The sequence below is a fragment of the Thunnus albacares genome, chromosome 7 (genome assembly GCF_914725855.1).
Source record: "Thunnus albacares chromosome 7, fThuAlb1.1, whole genome shotgun sequence".
In the NCBI taxonomy this organism is placed as follows: domain Eukaryota; kingdom Metazoa; phylum Chordata; class Actinopteri; order Scombriformes; family Scombridae; genus Thunnus; species Thunnus albacares.
In genome coordinates this window covers 18,184,129-18,208,452 of record NC_058112.1, presented here as the reverse complement: position 1 = coordinate 18,208,452, position 24,324 = coordinate 18,184,129, and the positions used below count along the sequence as shown (strand labels likewise).

General features: G+C 39.3%; 3 protein-coding genes and 1 pseudogene across 6 annotated transcripts in view; 2 read left to right on the top strand and 2 right to left on the bottom strand.

Moving 5' to 3' along the window:
* The first annotated feature begins 224 nt into the window (after nucleotides 1–224).
* Nucleotides 225–2,851, top strand: ankrd34c (ankyrin repeat domain 34C). Its single transcript, XM_044355836.1, has one exon. The coding sequence runs from the start codon at nucleotides 576–578 to the stop codon at nucleotides 2,163–2,165; it is 1,590 nt and encodes a 529-aa protein (XP_044211771.1). The 5' UTR covers nucleotides 225–575; the 3' UTR covers nucleotides 2,166–2,851.
* A 288-nt stretch (nucleotides 2,852–3,139) lies between these two features.
* LOC122985296 lies at nucleotides 3,140–8,041 on the bottom strand (annotated as a pseudogene).
* Nucleotides 8,042–10,987: 2,946 nt separating this feature from the next.
* On the top strand, nucleotides 10,988–21,753 carry idh2 (isocitrate dehydrogenase (NADP(+)) 2). The gene is made up of 11 exons (XM_044355845.1): nucleotides 10,988–11,182; nucleotides 16,281–16,372; nucleotides 16,946–17,111; nucleotides 17,730–17,890; nucleotides 17,979–18,122; nucleotides 18,730–18,866; nucleotides 19,092–19,243; nucleotides 19,378–19,490; nucleotides 19,741–19,838; nucleotides 19,921–20,013; nucleotides 21,345–21,753. Exons 1-11 carry the CDS (start codon nucleotides 11,065–11,067, stop codon nucleotides 21,427–21,429), a joined length of 1,359 nt encoding a protein of 452 aa, XP_044211780.1. The 5' UTR covers nucleotides 10,988–11,064; the 3' UTR covers nucleotides 21,430–21,753.
* The window catches only part of znf710a (zinc finger protein 710a), a 28,235-nt gene continuing 25,404 nt past the window's right edge, over nucleotides 21,494–24,324 (bottom strand). For all 4 annotated transcript variants that reach the window (XM_044355829.1, XM_044355830.1, XM_044355828.1 and 1 more), the window contains 2 exons: nucleotides 24,089–24,263; nucleotides 21,494–23,627 (listed from right to left, as the gene is read on the bottom strand). In XM_044355829.1, the coding sequence (XP_044211764.1) occupies nucleotides 23,458–23,627; nucleotides 24,089–24,263 (345 nt within the window). In that variant the 3' untranslated portion in view covers nucleotides 21,494–23,457. The remainder of the gene's footprint in view (nucleotides 23,628–24,088; nucleotides 24,264–24,324) is intronic.

Sequence of the window (24,324 nt, the reverse complement as noted above, 5' to 3'; positions counted from 1 at the left end):
TTGAGGTGCCATGACTTAGACATATTTTTGTTTTGACAAAAAATGGACACATCTGGCGTCACTTGCGCACTTATAGGTTCAGGGTTGCTTTTGTTGATCGCTTCCATAAATATGGAAATAGACACAGACAAGCTTATGTCTTGGCGAGACTAAAAAGAGAAACTTGAAAATTTTAATATCCAAATATCACCGCCTAAGCATTCATCCATAGTGTTTCTGAATGTAACAGGTGTAGTTACCATTTTGTCTCCTCTGCATGGATGATTTTTGAACATGGGCATGACATGTTCCATTTAGAAAATTACATTTTGTACATTTTATACACAACCTTCATCTGAGTTATAATGTATTTCATATGTCAGAAATCTGTAGTAATAAGTTGAATGAATAACCTTTATGTTGTAACAGACTGCCACCTGCTGGTGATTATTTAGAAAAACAGAGGAATAAACACATTATGAGTCTTTTATTATAGGTTATAGATTTTGCAGTGTAAGCTGAACTATTTCCATGATTTGTTCAAAGGGCTGTGAACTGTAAGTTCAACGCTGAGAAGATCTGTGATTGGCTGGGAGATGGCAGATATTCTGGAGTTGCGGACAGATGGAAACTCACTCCTGAAGGCAGTATGGCTCAAACGCCTGAGACTCACCAGGCTCCTGTTGGAGGGAGGCGCATATATCAACGAGAGCAATGAACGTGGAGAGACGCCACTTATGGTGGCCTGCATGTCCACACACACTGACCAGCAGAGTGTAAGCAAGTCCAAGCTGGTGAAATATTTACTGGACAACCAGGCGGACCCCAACATCCAGGACAAGGGAGGTAAGACAGCCCTAATGCACGCCTGCATCCACAAGGCAGGACATGAGGTGGTGGATCACCTGCTGAGCAACGGAGCTGATCCCAGTCTGGAGGACAGGAGTGGGGCCTCAGCTTTGGTCTACGCCATCAATGCAGATGATAAGCAGACACTGAAACTGCTCCTGGATGCATGCAAAGCTAAAGGCAAGGAGGTCATCATAATCACCACAGACAAGTCACCATTTGGTACTAAAACTACCAAACAGTACCTAAATGTCCCCCCTTCACCAGAGCTGGATGAGAGGTCCACCCCGGCATACTGCACCTCTCCTTCTGATATTAATGTTACTGCATCTCCCACACCTGAGCAAGAGCAACAAAACACAGTCTTCAGTTTCCAGACCAAGCTGAAAACCTCTAGTTCAGCTGCGAAGCTCGCCAACGGGCCCTCATCTCCAACACGTCGTCCTGTGAACCCCAAGCGTGCACGTTTACCTCAGCTGAAGCGGCTGCAGTCAGAGCCTTGGGGGTTGATTGCTCCGTCCGTCCTGGCTGCGGCCACCGCCCATGAGGAGAGCAAGAAAGCCAGCTCTGATGAGGACGTTGTCGCAGGCGTAAATGGACTCTCTCTGAGTAAGAGGTCGGCTTTATCTCGACAGAACAGTGTGGATGGTAAAGACAGCCTATTCCCATTAGTGGGTGAACAACCCTGCAAAATGACAACTTCACTATCAATTCCTCCAACATCTAAAGCATCATATGAGAGATCTCTAGGCCAGCACCAGCCACTAGCAAGGCGCAGCACTGTGCCCACAGAGCAGGAGGGTAGCAGCTGCAACAGTGGACTAGTCGGTTTGAGAGACACAGTGCACAGGAGACGTCTGGGGAACGATCACTATGACTCAGACTCACAGCTCTATTCAGACTCTGGCATGTTAGACTCTCCTAAGGTCCCAGTGGAGCGAAGGAAACTAAACACCTCTCCCCTAGCAATGCTGACCAGCTCCAGAGAATCCCTCGACAGCAATGCCAGCACATCCTCTCCCAGCACAACACGCAGGCGTGCACCAGGCCTCCTGGAAAGGAGAGGCTCAGGCACCCTGCTGCTAGATCACATCTCCCACACCAGGCCTGGCCACCTGCCCCCTCTCAACGTTAACCCCAACCCTCCCATTCCTGACATCGGGGCTAGTAGCAAGCCTTCCTCACCTCTGGCCACAGGTATTAGATCTATAGCTCCAGTAGCACCAAACACACCAAAGAGAGGCGGCCTCAAGTCCAAGAAGAAACTAGTGAGAAGGCACTCTATGCAAGTGGAGCAGATGAAACAGCTTTCTGATTTTGAAGAGCTGGCTCATTAGTTAGTTATTGGTGTTTATGCAGCACATATTGTGAAAGTAGAAATGTTAACACCATAAACTGTCAGGAAGCACATCCATAGGTTCAGTTGTGTAGACTCACAGCCGTCTAGATGTTGAATAATGTATAATTTATTTTAAAAAAATCATATTGAAACTGAGCAATATAGATAGCTTTTCTCCCTGTGTTACACCCAACCTTAAGGATTATTATCTTTTGATGTCACAAAATCTGCTGTATATGTATTACAGTTTTGAATGTAAATGCCAAGATATGGTACTTTTCCTCTGAACTAGCTCTTACATGATGATGTAATGTGTAGGGAACATACTGGGTCCATTTGTAGCCAACAGACCACTTGGGTGCACTTTGTGCATATGTAATTAACACCATTAATGGACTTTACTTTGGATAAGAAAAAAATGTGATGCACTTGTCTGAGATGTAGCTTTGAGTAAGATAATATTTGACTGTTTGTAGCAAATTTGTACAAAGTGCCTTCAAGATAAAGAAACCTGAAAAAAAGAGTGGACAGATACATTTACTGTATTAGAACCATTTTAAATTTATGATGATGTAACCAAAATGTGTTTATTTCAATATTGTTGGTCTCACATGGAGCAAAATGAATTGTACATGTGATGTGAATGAATGAACAATATGCCTTAAAAAAAAAAAAAAAAACAGGTAAAATGATGGGATATGTTTAACGGCACTTTATTGGCCAGGAGGAGAAAAAGAAAGAGAAATGTTGCTATTAATAGTGTTACAAAAACTTTCAAAGCACATGTAATATCTGGTGAATTAAAGTGACATTGAAGGACATTACAGCCCTTAGTCCAAACAAACATTGGTGAAACTTGTCAATTAAATGTCATTTCACGCTAATGGCAATCAAAACTAAAGATCATACAGCTTCCATGTAACTTACCTGTGAAGCACTGCTTCTGTTTAAGAAAAAAAACATAATCCATAGTATTTTTGCAAGTAGTTTGTTGTATATTCAGAATAAATGTCTATCACTTGTGATTTCTGTTTTCTGTTTGTTTACTTATTCACCGCATTAAGCAGGAGCTCAGCTGATAGTAGCCAGACAGATGCTCATTAGAGAGGGCATCACTCCTTCCTCAGGCCACTTGGCAGTCCATTGGAACTGTGATCATGATTATCATCATCATCATCGATGTCACTGTGATAATGTCAGACCAACCATAGAGGCACTCAGATCCCACAGCTTCTTGGCAGCTTCATCATCCCAACCCTGAGGGGCAGCTGTTTTAGGGGCGCAGTCACTGTAATCAGAGCAGAATTCAGAGTGAAACACATGACTCGATCCGCTCCTACTGTGCTGATTTAGTCACAAAAAGAAGTTCAGGATACAATCGTGAATAAAGGATGGAACCACAGGGTAACTTACAAAAGACTACTATCACAGTATTATTCAAGATATTGATGGTATTATGGGCAATTCTGTGATACATATTGAGTCTACAACATAATGTCTGTGTCTCTCAAGAGGAAAATATACCACAAAAAAAAAATCACAAAGACGGAATCAATCATTATTTTGTATTTACTCACTCTATTATGAAGAAATTTCATTTTAGATTTAGAGGCAGCAGAGATTAAACTGTGTGTGAAAAGGTGCACAGAGGCTTTTTATTACATGTAAAGCAAGATGAATACGTCAAACAGCCATTAACTGGAAAAACAGGCTGAAAGCAGAGCACTCCAGAGTTCAGATAATGTCTTCAGCACTGTAGCCAATGCTAGATTACCAACCAGACAAAGTGAGCAACTGCCCCAAGAGTCCCAAAAGCCCCAGGTTCACTGCTCATTTGTGGCAAGTGGTTTGTAGTAATTAGTGTGTATTATGAATACAAACTAATGCATTATATACTGACATGACAGGGTCCTTTAGATGGGTCCTGGTTTATTATCTCATCTTCAGGCCCTGTCTTGAGGAGCGTCCCTGTGTCAATATCTAATTTTAAAGCTGCACTCATCAATGTTTTATATTAAAAATTGACTATCAAATCACAATGTATAATTTGAAAGGGGTTGCCGTAGTGGCAAACCCAGAAGACTATCCCCCTTAGCTCTACAGATGTTTTTTTAAAATCTATTTTAGATGATCTTTTTGGTTTTCCAGCCTACAACTCTGATCTTATCAACTTACTTTCTACCTGCAGCTCTAATAAGGCTACTTTATGCCACCTGCCACTAAATGGCAGGCAGACAAAGTTAGCAACTAGCTGGTGAACATACTGGACTACAAATGAACGTTAATGTTTCTCTTGAAACACATTGATGTATTTTCTAGATCTGTTTTGGTGCAGATATTGACCTTAACAAGCAGATTACATATTGGCCATAATGTGAATGATCTAGTTTGTTTGTCTTTAATTCTTTGCTTCTGCTTATAATTATTCATTGATTCTTGGTGGTGGTAACTCAGATTTTAGTGCCACAGCTATCCCTGGCCTCATGTTACCTGACATGAAAATGATTCCAAGGTATTGGATGCGGTATAATTAGAGAAAAAGTAAATCGGTGCATCACTAACATGTTTCCAAACATGTTCATCATATCAAGTAAAGGTGATTATATGATAACGTTGTTTTCACTTTGTTCCACTGCCCCCAAGTGGCCGACCAAATCAATTAATGAAGCTTGAAAGTGATAGTGAAAGTGTACTTACGTGGTGCAAATTCCTAAATAAATGTGTCTTAAATCAAATTACCACTTAGCAAACCTGGGGCTTTATAATATTCCAGCATAGGAGCACTATAGTCAGGGGGGAGGAGCAGGAGTTATTAGCTGCTCAGCAACTCGTTTTTGCTAGGGGGTCCCAAACTGAATCAATCCAACCATGATTGACACTGTATCATTTGTACTGATATTGACTGTTTAACCTCCAATCATGGACCCGCCATCTATAGATTTACTGACCTGTAATAGAGTCCGCTCTGGTTCTGCAGGCTTTCCTCCACAGTGCAGTAGATGGTGGTTTGAGCCCCTTCTGTTGGAGACTTGATAAATAACCAGAATGGTGTATATAAAATTCTCTTCCACAGGGGCACTGTGGGCCAAAAGTGTCGGACAAGCTCAGTCCAGATTACTCCAGGGTGGAGGCTGTACGTTGTAACTCCAGTACATGTAAAATGACAAAACACAGAACATGATGCGTTCACTTTTTCACATAAAACCTAAAGTAGACACAGTTTTTGAAATACTCTATAATGTCTGGTATGAAATATAAAATTAATTTTTTTTTTACCTTGTAGCCTGTTGGCCAGCTCCCTTGTAAAGAGGATGTTAGCTAGCTTACTTTGGGAATAGCTTTTAAAAGGAGAGTAATCTTGTCCTGATTTATGTCATCAAAATAGATTTGACCTGTTGAGTGAAAGCACGACATTCTTATTCACAGATGTGGTTTTTAATATTAAATGACATTGAAAGGATGGCATTCCCTGAAGAAACAAAAAACCCACATCTGTTCAAGTGAGAGAAAGCTGCACCTCTTTCACGAACTAAACTGGCGACGTTGACAATGCGGCTCGGAGATGACTTCTTCAGGAGATCCAACAGACACAAGAGGGAGTGGCCCAGGTGGTTCACACCAATCTGCATTTCAAAACCATCTTCAGTCTGCCATTTTAGACAGCTCATAACACCTGAAAGTAAGAAAATCAGTGGACATCAATTTGTGTAACACCTCCCACCTGTTTAGGTAATAATGTGCACTGTTGGAACATGATATATCACACAACTAGGAGACAGATGACGGTGATTTATACATCTACCTGCATTATTGATGAGAACACCCAGCCTCTCTTCACTTGCTAGGATCTCTTTGGCACATTGCGGTACTGACTGTCGAGATGCCAAGTCCAACTTTTTGACAATCACGTTGTCATTTTGACTTCTGCAGCCTTATTAGCTCTGTCCATGTCCCTACGGGCCAGAATGACCCTTGTGCCTGTAACACAGCAGCAAATCCTTAATTGAAATCGGATATTTAAAGGCTGGAATATGAAAGCCAGATACATCACAAACCCCTTTTAGCCAAGTCGACAGCTGTTTCTTTGCCGATCCCAGTGTTGCCTCCAGTGATCAAGCAGTTTTTATGTCCAGCCACGCTTTGCTTTGACACACCCCACTTGCTATCCATTTTTTCACACCAAAAAGTCCCACTCCTGTAAAAAAGTACACACAGTTACAGTTATTAATCTCCACTAATTATAAAAGGCCTTTCATAGAGAACTAACAAAACAGTTTCTATCTTTCTATCTGTCAAGAGGCAGACCCTTTAGCTTGGCCAACAAAATGAATGTCATATTACTGAAATACAGACTTCATATCTTAAAGATTTTTAATTCAGAGTTAGCTCACAAGACCTTTAAACTTCATAATTTAACTAAAGCTGAAACATTCATTGATTAGTCAATCGATTTACTCTGCAACTATTTTACAAATCATTTTTCAAGCAAAAATACTTGCTTGATTTTTTCTGGATAAATGTATGTTTTTTCTGTTGTATCACTGCAAATTGAATATGTCTGGGGTTTTGGACTGTTGGTCAGATAAAACAAGACATTTTAAGACGTCACCTTTGGCTCTGGGAATTATTGATGGCATTTGTTTACAATTTTTTGACATTTCATGGACTAAACGTTTCTTCGATTCATCCAGAAAGTACAGTAGTTGTTGGATTAATCACTAATGAAAATAAAATTAATACCTAGATGCAGCCCTAATATTCACGTAATGAATTAAACACAGCTTTGTAAGCTACTTCAAAAGAACATAGCCAACATTGCATAAAGCTGTCAAAATTGCACAACATGAAGAGCAATCAAGGCAAGCATGTAAATGCATTATAATTATAATACAAGATCACATTATTCACTTAAACAGCGTGCAGGTAAATATATACTAATGTTGCACCTGTGCTCTACTGCTGCAGCTATAAAAACAACAAAGCAAAATTGGTTTGCATTTTCAATCATGAAGCTGTTACTGTTTTACAAAGTCACTGCAGCAACATGTTACTTTTGGCAACATGAAACTTTAGAAAACTGTCATTTTGCAAGCATGCAATCCCACTCACTGCTTACAGGTGAGTGAGTGACAATACAGACTAAACTAGATTTAACATTCTTGTCAAAATAACGTGTGTCAATGCATAAATTACCTGTCGCTGCGACCAGAGTGAGAGTTTCAGGATGGTGGGAAACAAATGACTTTAAGGTCTCCATCATCCCTCTATTGTTTATACAGCTGGTTATAAACCGATTACAGCGTTCCTCCTGTATTCGGCTCAATCGTGGTTCCTCTCTGCTGTGCTGCACAACCACTGCAAACTAACCACAACAAAATGCTCTTCAGTGACAGCTCACATGTCGATAGAGTTACATAACACACAGCCTGCCATCAGGAAGTACCGCCTACCTTCATACATAGAGGAATCCTATTGGTTCTTCTTATTAAAGATCTGTTAAATGCTGTGAGGCTGTAAACAGGTTGTTTGCCTTGTGCATCAAACTATTCAAAGGTCTTGTATTGTAAATTGGTTCATTTTTGTAGATGATGGGAAATAATATTAATACCATTGCTGATGATGTTTTAACCACTGATAATTGGGAATTATGATGATGGTGGATTGACTGCAGGTTTTATGTTATACTCTCATTTGATATACAATATAAGTGAGCTTGTGTGTGATGTGTTAAGCATAATACGTTTTTATTTGCAAAAAACAAAAACAAAGACCTTTGTCTTTACCCAGATGACCTGAAAGTTCCAAATATGGAAAAATAGCTTTCAGTTTCAGTTTCAGTACACGTCTGAAACAAGCTTTCAGAAAACACAAGGTCCACTCAGACTCTCCTTCTGTTTGCCATTGACTTATTAAATAAAATTTAGGACTATTCATTAATATCTTGCACTGCACTGTAACTACACTTTATACTTTACTCTTCTGTTTGATCTGTTTTATTCAGTTTATCATCTTACCCTTTTAAAATCCAATTTATTGGTCTTTTTTTAAAATATCTTGTCTTAATGCCTTTTTATGTCTTATCTTCAGCATCTTCCACTGCTTTTTTGTTAAAAGGTGCTATACTGCACAAATGAACTGGCCTTTCCTTATATATTTAATCATGTTATCTTATGTCCGATAATTTTTTCTCTGAGGACAATAACACTGAAGTGAGGAGATCCTAATTATAACATCACTAGATAATGTTGGTGGATGAACAAATCCATAATTTGAAAACAATTTCCACAAATCCTCCAGCAGAGGTTCCCGTAGTCTCACCGACACAGTCCAGGTGTCTTCAGAAGGAGTCCAGTAGGTGGAGCAAATACATAGAGTTTTATTTACAACAGTTACCAAGTCTAAGAACACTGGAAAAGTACTTTATATAGCATCAAATTAAATCCTAAACTCCTACAAGCAAATTAAGATGTGTCTCTGCTGTTGTATGAGCAGACAAAAGAGGAAACCCATCAGCAGCGCCAATATAAATAATAATAATAATAGCAGTAATAATAACATTAAACCCTCGGATCTAAATCACGGCCTGATCAGAGCTGCAGCTGAACAACTAACTGGTGAAAGGAAACTTTAAGATTCTAGCTTATTGATGACAGTAAAGTTTTAACGTGTCAGATCAATAAGCTAAAAGTCGCAGCCCTTTCGCTGAACTCTCGAGCACAAAGGAGTAGTCTAACATTAAAACAGCTTTGACCTTGGGGTTTACAGTGTGACATCTGAGAGGCACTGCTTTCACTGTGGGAAAGCTGCTGAGTGTCTGTGAAGGTGAGCCGCATGCGGAGACTGTTTACATACCAAGAGTTCAAAGGTTGCTGTGGAAAGTCAGAAGATTATGTAATTGCCACTGTCTTCTGTCTGACTGCATACCTACAGTCTGTATTACAGTCTATCTTTACATATGCAGGACAAAAGAGTGCACTTCAGGGACAAAAACAGCTGACCTTCACTGGATCTCTTGACCACTTTATCAGCTGAAAACACAACTTGAAGAATGTTACTTTTCATGAACATACTGTCTTTTTTTTTTTTTTTTTTTGGATATTACTATATTTTTATTAGGTCTTGGCAGTTCTGACCTTTTTCAATGCAGGCCCCCTATTCTCACAGTACTTCAGAGGTGACCTGGCTGTCTCATTTACTGGCTCACCATCAAGTCTGTCATGTGACTGCACTGCACACTTCCCAATCTTTCTCCCAGTATGGTAACCTTCCTCTGCTAAAATTAGAGGGCCCTCTGCTGAGACATTTTGGAATGTGACTATCCCGTACCCATCCAACAGATGATTTCGTATCTCAATAAATGTCTCTGTGTCTGACAGTTTTTCTTCTCTTGAGCTAACTCCTCCACCTTAAGAAGGAGCTTCTGGACTCTTCTTGATATAAAAACAAACTGTAAGGTTTTGCTTTTTAAAGGATATTGCTCTTGGCAAATCTCTTCATTAGCCTGCAGTTTCTGATCTGAATGTACTGTATATATTTGTGCATTATCTTCTCATTTCTATATATCTTCTGCATGGTCACAGACATACATTCTGTCTATGCTAAATCTATAAATGTGTCCGTTAAAGGTCAATAAAAAAAATGTACATTTGTGCCTCTGCACACTGACACTCTGTCTAGATATAAACTAGTAACGCACACATTCATCCATATCTGCAAGTTCTGCATACAGTTTATTTACAACATGCTTTTGCATCCAAATAAACATTTTACATACATTATGTATGACGTTGATGTTATGTTTTCTTGTTGTTGTCTTGTGACACATATAGATTTCTCATTCTTATTTCTTTTCATCATGTTCTTTGTCTGTGGACTACATGATTTGATACTCTTATTGTAAATCTGTACACTGGTAATCATATACTTCATTAGATCAACATTTTCATTCAGACATTTGGGCATTATTATCATTATGACTACCATTATGGTTATGACTATTGTTATTTGTTATGATTATAATAATTTGTACATTTTTTATTGCTTTATCATAATGGTACGCCGGTGTACTGACATAATTTCACAGGGCTCTCATCAATTTTTATTGACTTGTAAATTCTATATAGGATTGGATGTTGACCTCATTTCAGTTCAGATCTTTATTGGCCCACAAGAGGACATCATTTTTGTGACTAGGCAGCATAAAACCACAAACACATGAAACAGAAAACAATAAAAATACAATAAAACAACTGCACACATTAAAAGTGCTGGAGCTACTTATGCATGCAATTCAGAATTTTTTTTAAAAGGATTTATGTTAAAAGCAAGGAAAACAGCAGGGGAAACAAGGGGCTAAGCTGTGTGAAGAACCAGGAGGAGATTTAACATGTTTGATCTACAAATAACTGAATAGTTTTAATTCATTCAATCATAATATTTCTACAGACACAAAACTGAGTATCACAGATGACATAAGACCAGCAGGAAATGTTCTGTCAACCTTTTTAAAGTACTTTTTAAAGTGGTCTTTTGAGTTTGGGTTTCACGCCTTCAGTTTGTGTCAATGTGACAAATTTCTTTCCATGCGTGGGAGAAGGCAAGACATCGATAGCCTTCAGCATGATGATTAAATGTATTTGTATTTGAGATAAAAACCTGACATCATAGGTCAGAGTTCACCGTGCTGTCATCGGGTCTGGTCGGTACCGGGGTTCTGTTTTGTTTCAGTCCCTCCTCTTGTCTGGGTGCTCTGACGTAGCGCTCGGCGTGTCCCGCCGGGGAGGGGAAGGGCGGTGCTGTGGCTGCCTATATTGCCGAGCGCTCTGAAGTGTTTTGCCCCCTCTTTGCTTTGAGTTTCGTCGAGTGTTAATCGCAAAGTGATCCGGGCCGGGGGAGACATGGCTGGATATTTGAAAGTCCTCAGCACTCTTTCGAGGTCTGCCGGTGCTGCTTTCTCCAAAAACCCCGCGGTGCTTGCGCCGGCTGCAAACTGCCAGACTTTGCAACAAAGAAACTGTGAGTGAGAGAGAGATAACTGGGGGTCATCCTCAGCATCATTATTGTTTTGACTGTTAACTGCTGCTTGACCTGGTTCTGTGTTAAAATGGCGCCTTTTAATATAACTGAGATTACACTTGCCAAGCTAATATTATGCCCGTACGACAAAATCAGCCAACCTTTGACGCCGAGCAACAGCAGCCATGTTAGCCAACTTGATTGTGATGCTAGCCAACTGGGATGCTGTTAATAGCTTTAATGGCTTTCCAGAGATTAGAAGCAACGATGCTCTGGACGCTCCCCGGTGTCCTTATGGTAGTTTTATGGCAGGTCGAGTGCGGGTTGTTTTAGATAATAAGGATAACTGTTAGCGCCGAGATAATAGGGGGCGAAGTAGCTGGGGGACAGCCGTCTTTGTCTTCCCCATCCGAAGTTTGAGGAACACTGAACGGCAACGTAAAGATACGACGTGAAGAAAGGAAAAGTAACGTCAACGGTCAAAAATCCAGCTTCAAAACATACGTGGCAGGGAAAGTTCACATCCCGATTTTCCTCGAAAGAAGAAAGAAATCAGGGAGAAAAAAAACTGGCAGCAAATGAATTGAATTTTCTTTTTTTTCTTTTTTGTAAAGCTGTGCAGAAATATCATCATTGCTCGGCATTTGGCGCTAAAATACAACAAGTGTCACTCAAAAATGAAGTTGAGTCACTTGTTTGAATGGAAACTGGTGAACAGCTCGCTGTTCTTCATCTTGTTAGTGCGACACAGACTTAGAAAACTTTTCTTCCAAGGTCAGCCGCCGCATACGAGACTCAGCTATAGAGAGTAATGGCTGCCGGTGCTCCGGCTGTGTCCTACATAATGTTTTCCATCTGGGTTACATTGCAGACTGAAGCTCAGAGCTGCACAATTTCACCACTTCTGACCCTGCCGCTTGACTGTAAAACCCTGTGCGGTTTGTTACTTTTATGTTGGCTCTAATTGTTTACAAATTAAATTTTTTTTATTGTTTGTTTTAGAGAGAAGTGCCAGGACACAAACCAAAGTCTGTTGCTTTTGCTTTTTGTCTGTCTGATTTGGAGCAAAGATCCAGATTGATCACATGGTCTGTGCAGACAACCCAAATTTCATAAAGCAGGAACCTGAAAAACTCTGCAAGCTCTGGTGTTGTAGTTACATGTCTCCCTGCAAACCAAGTGAGCGTTTATAAAGTCAGCTCAAGGACACTTTGGCTCATTGGTGTGATTGATTGTTAGTGGTGAGCACTATCAGGAATCTACCAGATAGATAAAAAAAAACAAGTCATGCTGTTAAAGTTTCTTCCTTTTTAAAGCGAGCATACTTGCAACAGGTCTTGTTACAACATAGATGGTGTTATGATTGCTTTTAGTTTAGTGTTTAATTCAGAATAATCTTGGATATTGGAGCACTGTTCCTATCTTTAAGACAAAGCCAAGATTTTTAGATTGACCAGTGCTTTTTTTTTTCTTCCTTGTTTTATATATAGCGGTCACGAGTTGAATTGTCCTTTTTCTAGCAAAGATAGTTCAACTGGGGTAATTACATGCCCTTTTTAAATTTCATAGTGCTCGTAAAATTGGTCAACATGCTATTCTTGGCAGTGGATTTGACAAAGAAAAGGTGTAACCTATTTTTATACAGTCTATGGGTGTAATGCTCCCATGAGCCTCCAACTTTAGTTTAACCTCAAAGCCTCAAATTTGTCACAACTTCCTCTTGTCAACATTCCAAATATAATTAAATAGTTTATTAACCTTTTGACAAACAGCTGCAGCTTGATTTTAGTTATTTTAACATATTGAATGACTTTTCTTGGGATAGGATCAATACCCAAGTGATTCTCTGTTGAAAGTTAACCAGAAAGGACACTTAACCAAAGGTTACTGGGGTCATCTTGACATGGCAGGCATTGTTTTACTTTCGGTTGAGCAAATGTGTCTGCAGCATATGAAGGGTATTTAAATCTGCTTAATACTGAAATTTGGCACCGAATGCTAGTGTAATCTTGTTTATGTATTATTTCATCAGATAAATCCTGATTTTATAAATTCTCATTGTTATTATGACATTTATAGAGTATTTATGCAAAGTTTTTTGTAGAGCAGAGAGAAATACAAAAAAACCCCAAACTTTATTTATTTATTTATTTATTTAAATGTTTATCCTCAAAGACAACAAAAACTAAAAAAGCATTGTTTGTATCAGCACTGAATCCCAGATATCATACTGGCACTGCTATCGAAAAATTTGAACAGTACCCAACTCTATTCAACAATTATGTCTAAACTGAAAGTAATTGTTGAGTTGTTTTTTGAATTCTGCATTTTCATAAAGGTCTGATAAAACCTCCTGTGCAGCGCTTCAGTTCTACAGAATTATGCCTGGTTGGTGAATATTTCTGTTTAGTTTGAAACTACATGTAGGGGAAAGGTCTTGCGAGCCTATCCCTAATGCATATGTGAATGATGTGGCAGGCAGGCCCACATGACTTTGTTTCAGCTCGCCCTTCAGTGTCCAGTTTGTTGATACACTCAGATGTTATATAACCTACTGAACTCCCCTCCCCCTGCACTGATAGTAGAGTTCTGTCTTAGTAGATTTAGGTTAGAGTAGTAAGAAATGATGCCAAACAGTAGTTATTAATGACTTTTCCCACGATGCACTGCAGCAGACACACTACAGTTCCGGTAGTAGACGGAGAGGAACAACGTCTGGTATCAAATTCACAAAAATCCGGTCCTTAATTTTAGATCTTCACTGCTTGTGAGTTGCTTAACTAGCCAGGATCTTTGCCATAAACATGAGAGTGATATTGGTTACAGTGCAAGTTGGGGTCACTGTAAGATAAGGGAAAATTAGTCAAAAATTTCAAAAGGGTTAAAAGTTTTGGGTGTTTGGAAGTTTAGGTTTGCTGCTGTGAGTGTGTTCAGTCATCAGTTTGGACAAATTTAAAGTAAAGTTGATGACAAAATGATTCTTATTGTTGCCTCACATGACACGTCTTGATAAGTGCTATGATGCTATTGCATAACATAATATAAAGGTCACAACTGCCTTTGCTATGAGTTTATTTTCAGTGCTTCATGGTCACCATGTGTCTCTAGTCGGCAGGCCTCGTGTCGAGTTTTGACAGGTGCCACTATGGCTTTCATAGTCCGAACTAGGTTAAAAGTCTTCTCAAAGCCATGTGGAGTTTTGATTTTTTTTTTTTTTATTAGGCTAAATGGATTTAAAGGTCTTGTATATTAAGAAATATTGGTTGCATAACAATTGCACCAGACTCTTTATGCTGCATTATTGTGGGAAAGCTTTGGTTGCAGTGGGGGGAGCATTAACTTGGCTGGGAAATCTGAGAGTCACTTGATCCTCTGCACCTCCCCCTGTACTTCTCTATTCACTGCAATGGTCCTGCTGGCAGGCTTCTCACACGCTGAGTAGAATGAGAGCAGATATGATTAAAGACACTAATCTAGGTTGATCCGACAGGAGAAAAGAAGTTAAGAGACCACTCTCAAAAGTCAGTGTTGGCATGAAAGTAAAATACACTCTGAGTAATTAAAGTTTTGATATTTTTGAAAACACCACCTTGGAAATGTTATGCTTTTTAAACACAAAATAATAGTCCACATGGATTTTTTTTAGAAAACTACATTTAAATTCCCAAGTGGATGTTTTTCCTTCTAGTAATTTATTTCTTTATTTGAGTAAAACTGGACTGTGTTCATATATTTCGTAAAACCAACAAAATCTGTTTTAGCAAGGACGTAATTTTAGACCTTGTATTGTTATTTTTGGAAGGGTCAATTGTGAGTTATAAGTAGGGTTGCAACTACAAATTAAAGGTACACTTTGGGGATTCTGGCAACTAGTAGTGCTATGGGGCAATGTTTTTGTGAGCAGGTCTCAGTTTGTTTGTATCTCATGCACAAGACATACTTTCCTGCGACCTGATTAATTTCTAACAAAGTTCAGGCAACTAGACTGCTAGCAAACATGAATGTAAACAATGCAAGTTTAAAGATCCCCTTCAGACATGTTTTAAGATATATAAAAATAGTCTTCTTTGAATAATTTGTCTGATATGCTTTTCTACAAAAAAAAAAAATCCAAATTACCTCATTAAAATCTTTAAAATTACATCTTTCTCCCTCACTGAAAAATCTAGAATCAATAAATATGTAAATATTGTTTATTTCAAAAGTTTAACTGCTGGGCACAAGATGTCTCCTACTTCAGTATAAAGTCCATTCTCAGTGTTTGTGCACTGGAGGCTTCAAGTTTCCACAACACACTTGTCTAAGGGCAATACTGGACCACGATTGGCTCAACACTTGTTGTGATGTCACAAATCATGCTCATAGGCCCGCCCCTTAAAAATCAGATTTTAAATGAGCACAGAGAAACTTTCTACTTTCAGCAGATGAATGTGAAAACAGCTTTTTAGTGTCAAACTGCACAAACATCATTCTGCACAATGAAGCTCAAACATCCAACTGAAATAACAAGAAGCAAAACACATTTTTGAGTTGAGTGGGTGCATTCAACATGTTTGTTTGTAAGAAACACTGAATGTAAACATACATTTGTTTGTTTACAAGAAAACCTCACAGGGTACCTTTTTTTTTAAATGATATTTATATACAGATTTTGGATTTAAAAATCCAAATAAAACAAAAGTCCATCACAAGTGACCAGACCTTAAAATTCATTATTCTGTCTGACTGGCAGTCAGAAAACCCAAAGGTGAACACAAGAAGAAAAGCAAGCAAATGCTCATATTTTAGAAGCTATAGCCAGCAAATGTTTGATATTTTACTGACATGAATGTATTAGTTTGAAAGATTATTATGATGTACTGTAATTGCAAGACATTCTTGAAGATAGAATATTTGCTGGCAAATGATGAGGAAACAGGAAACACACCGGTTCCTGTGCTCTACAAATTGCCTCAGAACAGGATCTCTTTTTTTTTTTCCCCCCAATCCATGTAGCTTCCTGTGTTTTTTGATTGTTGCTCAGCAGTACGACCGTCAGACAAAAAAAGCATTTTGTTGTGAATGAAAACTTGACCTCTTCTATACGTGTGATTGGCAGATGCCGACAAACGCATCAAAGTGGCCCAGCCAGTGGTGGAGATGGACGGAGACGAGATGACCAGGATCATCTGGGAGTTCATCAAAGAGAAGGTGATAAAGTGGCGTCTGGGGGTGGAAGGGTAAACACACAAACACCGGGGTGGGTGTGTGTGTGTGTGTGTGTGTGTTTTTCAGAGGAGGGCAGGCCTACGCTGTCTGACTATTTTTATTCTACAGACTGACACGTGGTTGTGAGGGGAGGGTTTGGTGGAGGAGGGCAGGAAAATTATGTATGTATGATGTGGGGGAGGGGCTTTTGTGATGTTTCATTCAGTCACTGGCTGATCGCCTCCAGAGAGAGCAGATGGTGCGTTGGCTCAGGAAGAAAACATAGAGAAGCATGAGATAAAATCCCTTAATGTTTTCTGATATTTGATGAGTTGTATTCTTCCAACAGTACATAAAATACATAAATCCTATAGATATACATATTTTAAACCAAACACAAATAAAGTAGATTTAGCTACATTTTTTAGATTCTTTTATTTTTCATACACGACACACAACTTAAGTTTAACGTCTCCTTTTAAGAATCTCAGTGATCCAAGAGTGTATAACATGAAAAGTTGTTTGAGTTAGTAGATGCTTATTCTTGTCCCTGTGTGTGTTTTTGTGGTCCTTAAGCTCATCCTGTCTAATGTTGACGTCGAGCTGAAGTATTATGACCTGGGTCTGCCTTACCGTGACCAGACTGATGACCAGGTCACCATCGACTCTGCCCTGGCTACTAAGAAGTACCATGTGGCGGTTAAATGTGCCACCATCACACCAGACGAAGCCAGAGTGGAAGGTATATATTTGTAATTTCAGAGCAGTTTAGATTTACTGTAACATTCACTACCGGGCAAACATTTTGGAACAGTAGATGCTAACATTGTGCACATACTTAGACTAATAAAGTCCCATTGGGATCTCAAAGCCTGTCATTGTCAGTCCTTCAATACAAAGATTCACAATGGTTTCAACAGTCATCACAGAGGCAAATGTAGAGAAAAAAAACAAAGTATTACAAGCTTTAAGGTACATGGAAGAACTAGCTTTTCAGCAAAATCAGAAGTCCTGTTCAGCCAGTCAGACCTTACTCTAGGAAGCAAGGCTCTAAAACTTAGATTAAGACATTTCAGGGGCTACAAGTCTGGTTTGAGTAAGAAAGAGATGGCGTAAGAAACAGGCTTTAAAAAATAAAACATAAGGGACTCATTTGAAATGATTTAATGCACAGATGTTTTCAGCAAAGGCCCTTCTTTGTACAAATTTGCAACAAGCATTCTGTGTTTTTAACCTGCAATGCTGAAAAGTGGGCTGTTGAGAAACCTGTTGACTGGAAATGTACATAAAGATGAACTGATGTTTTGTAGGTCTGTGGTATTTTTCTGTCTTACCATAACTTCTGTTTTTTTATATGTAGAGTTCAACCTGAAGAAGATGTGGAAGAGTCCCAACGGGACCATCAGGAACATCCTGGGCGGCACCGTCTTCCGTGAGCCAATCATCTGTAAGAACATTCCCAGGCTCGTTCCAGGCTGGACACAGCCCATCACTATTGGCAGACACGCCTTTGGTGATCAGGTGAGTCCCATCTAAAGGTTCAAGAACATGTAATGGCCCAAAGTCAAATCTTTTGAAGTGAATAAAATTTAACATGCTTCTCCCACAGTACAGAGCAACAGACTTTGTTGTGAACAAGCCCGGCAAATTCAAGATCATCTTCTCACCTGCTGATGGTAGCGCAGGCAAGGAATGGGAGGTCTATGACTTCCCTGCTGGTGGCTGTGGAATGGGCATGTACAACACAGATGAGGTGAGCATATGTGCTTCTATTTAAAGGTTTACACATAAAAAAGTGTTTTATGGAGACAGACAGAAGGTTCTGTACACCTGAGGAACGTGCTTGTCAGATTGAAATGTTGTCTGTTGATGTGTAGATGTAAACATTGGACAATTTGAGACCTTTTCTTTGTATTTGACACTTTGACAATATTTATGCATCGCTGAGAAGAATATAAAATAATAAGAACCTGCTTTATTGTTGCAGTTCATTTCTTAATCTCTACCCATTAAGGCTTATGGATTGACAGTACTTACACAGTTGTCACTTATTACTTTACTGTGAAATTTTGATGTCTAAACTTTGCATTTTAAAAGATTCACTCTTAAAGAAAACAGTGCTGTTAAATTCCGCCTGAGGCTTTTTGTAAAATTGTCACAGCAGTGACTGTAGTAGACTCACCCCTTTTTAAACCTGCTTTGCTACTGTTTTGTTTGCCTTCATCGGTGCAGGTCTGTTTGATTTAACAACATCAGAGGTCATAGATGACTTTCAGCTTGTCAAGGGGAAGGTTGTTAACCTCTGTATTGCTGATAAAAAGCTACAGCAGTCATGAACTGTTTGTTTTTCTTCTCATCAGTCTATTACAGGCTTTGCACACAGCTGCTTCCAGTACGCTATTGGCAAGAAGTGGCCACTGTACATGAGCACAAAGAACACCATTCTTAAAGCTTATGATGGCAGATTTAAGGATATCTTCGAGGATATCTTTCAGAAGTGAGTGTTGTTTGTCTTAATGTTTGGTTTTTCAGCCTTTCAGATTTAATGCAAACATAGACTGATACAAGATTTTCTGTAACTATCTTTTATTCTAATATACGGACAGACAATTAGGACTTGGATTAGAAAATGAATCCACTTGTAGGGCTTAAATGTTGTAGAACAAGGCAAAGTTGTAAAAAGTAGCTTTTAAGTTAATTGTTTTGTTTGTGTTTACTACAGGCACTATAAACCTGAGTTTGACAAACTGAAGATCTGGTATGAGCACAGGCTTATTGACGATATGGTTGCCCAAGTGCTGAAGTCCTCTGGAGCCTTTGTGTGGGCTTGCAAGAACTACGACGGAGATGTTCAGTCTGATATCCTTGCACAGGGTGAGATATTTATAAACATTCCTACCACTTCCTGGGAAATTATGTTTGCATTTGAGATGCTTTTCATTTTTTTCGAGCAGATGATTGGTTGCATTAAAGGAGTATCTGCATTTTTTTCGTTTCTTGTTTTTCAGGTTTCGGCTCTCTGGGACTGATGACATCAGTTCTGGTGTGCCCTGATGGCAAGACTATTGAGGCTGAGGCTGCCCACGGCACTGTGACCAGGCACTACCGCGAGCACCAGAAGGTTAATAACCTTATTAAGATTACTGAAAAACATTTCAACTGGGCATTGAAACAGCAAATGTGTGAAGCCAAATCACGGCCTTGCAAACAGACTGTGTAATATGTGGACTTATACTGCCATCATGTGGTGGAAATAAGCTTATACGCCTAAAACTGATGTTTGTATACAGCACTAAAGGTATGGAAAACCAAAATTAATGTAGTTCTGTAAGTTTTTAAAGCTCTAATTTAATCCTCAACTCTGATTTCAGGGAAGACCAACCAGCACAAACCCCATTGCCAGCATCTTTGCCTGGACCAGAGGCCTGGAGCATCGCGGGAAACTCGATGGCAACCCTGACCTTATCAAGTAAGAGACGTATAATGTTGTAGGAAACATACTGAAATGTGTATGAAATGTGCCTTTTCTAAACGTCTTTGTTGATCTGCAGGTTCTCCCAGACTCTGGAGAGGGTGTGTGTTGAGACTGTTGAGAGCGGAACGATGACCAAGGACCTTGCAGGCTGCATCCATGGCCTGTCCCAGTACGTTCCTTAATAAATATGCATTAACATATATACTTTTTGATGGATCTTTGACCACACTCTATAAATAATCTGGTATGAGGTAGTAGATACACCTAGTTGCTAGTAGTAGTTTCCAGATCAGTCTGAGTTCTCCATTGATTCAACAAGGTGATGGAAATATTTACCAGGGCTGTTGTCCCTGCTGATGTGATAGTGTCTTGCAGCACATTCATACTACAAACGCTCAAGGTAAATATCTTGGGGGCGGCTACTGCATGGTTATATAAACATGTTGCACCTGGGAAGCTTCTGAAGGTTTCAGGAAGGGTTTGGCCTTGGAGACCACTAAAATTTAAGAGGAGTGGGAAAAGGGGGAATTCAAAGCAGAGCTGAAACGATTAGTCAGTCGATCTACAGGAAACGAATCAGCAACTTTTGTAATTATCAATTAATTGTTGAAGTAATTTTTTCTTCTCTTAAACTTTCAATGAAAATGTTCCCCATGATCAAACTATCACCATCAGTCTGTAACACGGACATAAGACAGCGTATTATTTTCCCTGATTCTGACTTGCTAGCTTGTAATACAGGTTGGGAACTCAAAACCTCGTCCCAAACATGCCCTGATCTTGTTTTTACCAGACAAGATTTCGAATATGATCTTCTGTAGCCAAGGAAGTAATGCTCTCGTTCCTGTTTTGTTCATCATAAATACTTATGAAACCATTTGTTTTTGGTGCAAATCCAAATGTGGATCCAGGCATTTTTAGAATTTCTTAACATTGTGAAATATTAAGAAGGAACAACTTCAGTTACATGAAAGATTGTGGGTGGGGGATCATCCACCCGGATCTAGATGCAGATAAAGGATTTCTAAAAATTTTATACTTTGGAACAAGGATTGTGTTGCTCTGGCAGAGGTATGTGGTCTCTTATCGGACTTCTGCACATCACTTGTCCTGATGTTAGTTGCAATGGCTCACTTTCTTTTTTTAAACATTTCGCATCCATGAAGCACAGCTCACACATCTGCCATTGATTGGATGTTATTTTTGTCATTGAAGGCGCTACTCTCAGGAAAACTAGAGCTACATAAAGATACAGGGGGCAGCCATTTTTGAATAATACAACTGACATATGATATTAAATCATAGCTTGTTTAAAGTTTTTCATATCATAATTTCTCTAATGTTAATATTGATGATGATGCTATTATTAACCAACAACATTAATTAATGCTAAACCCTAGAGATAAAAATAATAATAAGTTAATGATCGGTATTTTTTGTCTTGTTTCTTGTGATAGAGTGATATTGAATTCTCTGCTCTGTCTTGTCTTACCTTCTCAGTGTCAAGCTGAACGAGCACTATGTCAATACTACAGACTTCCTCGACGCCATCAAGACAAATCTGGATAAAGCCCTCGGCAAGTGAAGGACTTGAAAGAATATAGTTAGCCTGGAGATGGCAATGTCACTCTTCTGTTTTTTGTACCTCATTTTTAACTTGAAAGGTCAATCAATCCACTTGCATTTCTGAAGGACAAAAACTGTGCTGTCTATAGGAGTATGTAGTGTTCTATAAGGTTATTAAACGGTTGAGCGCTGTCTTTCCACCTGATGTCTCCCTAACTATCTGTCCCGTTATTTGCAAGGTTTTATTTTTGTAATGTGAAGTACTGTATTCAATACTGTGTAATGCCTTGGGCAAGACTGAAGCCTGTGTCAAACATACTTGCCAATAAAACCCCTTGTTTGACCCACTGTTGTATTTTTCTTGTTTTAAAACAAACAATAAAAGGTTAGCCGCCTCTTTAAAGGTAAATAAATTTATTATTTTACAGTTTTGTCTGGTACACAACATTGTACATACATTGCTATCCACATTATCTCCACACTAATGTCTAATACAGAAAGCCATTTAAGCTGAACATCTTCCCCTTTATTTCATCACTAAAACAGTGATGGATTGAACACAGAAGCTGAAGAACTCAAAAAAATGAGCTTTTTTTTTTTATTATTTTAAATGCGCTATATCAACATCGCGCTTGTTTGCAGGTTACAAGTTTGAAAAGCTAAGCACTGGGAAACAGAATATATTGAGCATTTCCCAAATCATTTTCCATGAGGTCCACGGCCCTGTCACATGTTGGGAGGTTGTCGTTCATCACTTGAGACCAGTGTACAGCATGATGGATGGCATGCTCTCGCAGACACACTGGGGCACTTAATATTTCTGTCCGAGTTTTTTGGGACAATTCTTGTTGAGATTCATCCATAAAAAAAATACAAAAAAACAGAACTGCAATACAAATGCAGGGTTTGCATTGCTTTTGAAAAATGCTGCAGTCTTTTCTCATGAAGGCCTGGACTGGGGTGGGAAATGGTGAGGTTTGTTGAAAGAGAAGCTGTACCACAGTCTGTTCTCTGTGGTAATCTTTTGAAGAGATCTACCGATGGGTGGGAGGGGAACCTGAATGTAATTTCATGAGGTCTGCGATTGGACCTTTTAAGAAATCCAATGTCCCAGCTCGACACAACAGCAAGGAAAAGAGACTGACAGTGCCCGTAGCTGCAAGATTTGATCCAATTCTTTGGTAAAGGGGTCCTACCGGTTTAAAAAGGTTATTTTGATTTTCTTTTCATTAGCGTCTTAAAACATTCCACAGAAACAATTACATTCATAGACTAGAGATCAATACAGGGGGATGCTTGTTAATGCAGAAATCTAAAAAGTAGACACAGTGGCCCTCAGTGCAAAGCACTGATTACAGTACCAGCCAACATACAAGAGGACTGATACATTCTGTACAATAATATACAATAAAACATGGATTTCAAATCCAATGGAACTGAAGTCATTTTGCAGACCTCAGATTTAATTTGTCACAGTATAAATCAAAGTGAATCATTAACCTCTGCAACTTGATAAGCTTTGGCAAGTGAAATGAGCAGTAACACTTGTTCCCTTCTCTAACCCTTCACATTGGTTTACCACAGCAGACTGAGAGAGACTGGGATTGTCTGAATGAGTAAGTGCAGTATAACATCACCATATGCTTTTATGCTTATAGCTAAAAATGTGCTTTTCAGATTAGGCTCAGATGATGTTCCTGTTGTTAAGCAACTGACAACATATGTATTTATATAGATTTTTTTTTAAAACTTAAATTTCCATATTGTAGATAGTCCACTTTTCTCAAATATAATATATTTATTCAGTAGGTTTGCAGTTTTTTAACAATGAAAAATATGTAATTAGGTAAAAACTATGCATTTCCAAATTGTGAAGCATTACGAGTGATTCCAGTGCATATGAATGTGCGGTTTTGCTGGGTTTCTTCACATCTTTGAAGAACAACCCAAGCACAATGCCTTTAACAGCAAAAAACAAAACCAAAAAAAAAAAAATCCCGTTTTCATTAGTTCACACTTATATTCAATTTGGGGTCATTTTAATAATTCATGCAGTGCTGAAGCGCCCCGCGCCCTTCCCATAGGTGCTGTAATACTCCATTTGAGATAGTTTAGCAATGTCTGGTGTGTTGTTGTTGTTAGCCCGGTTTTCTCGCTCACTGAATTCAAAGCTCTCCTCTTCATAATCCTCCTGGCCTTCTGGGTCTTGGGGGGGCTCTGAAGAAGGAAGCAAAAGACACAAATATGATTCCACTCTGTCCTCAATAACACTCACTCACACATACTCACTCACACACATACACACACACAGAACTCTTCCTAAAGACACATGGCCTCATTGAGGACAGCCAGTAGATCGCCCCTCCTCCTCTGCCTCAGTATCAGTCTCCACTGATAGAGACAGGCATGTCTAATCCAGGCACTGCTATATTTACTAAACACACAGGGAGGGAGTGACAGAGAAACATCAAAACACTTGGCCACCAGATTACACTACATGCTGAGTCAAAGTGCATTAGGGACAGATTGAGTGACAATAATGCGACATGAAGCCCACCAAGCGGTTCCAACAGGAAATTTGCCACACATAACCCGCCAACAAATTCAAATATTATCAAGAAATTTCATCTCTTTCAAAACAGAGAGTGTAATTAAGGACATCTGCTAGAGCAACTCACCTTGTCCATCTATCGAGGTGTCCATGATGCCGTGTTTGACCTTCATGTGTCGGCTGAGGTTGCCCTTCAGGTTAAACTTGCTGGTGCAGTAAGGGCACTTGAAGGGCTTGCTGCCGGCGTGGAGATGCATGTGGCCGAGGAGGTTGTACATTCTGTTGAACGACTTTCCGCACACCTGAGAGACAGAAGCACAACAGTGAGGACCCCTTCTCGCTCCATCACCCCTTGTCTTTGAG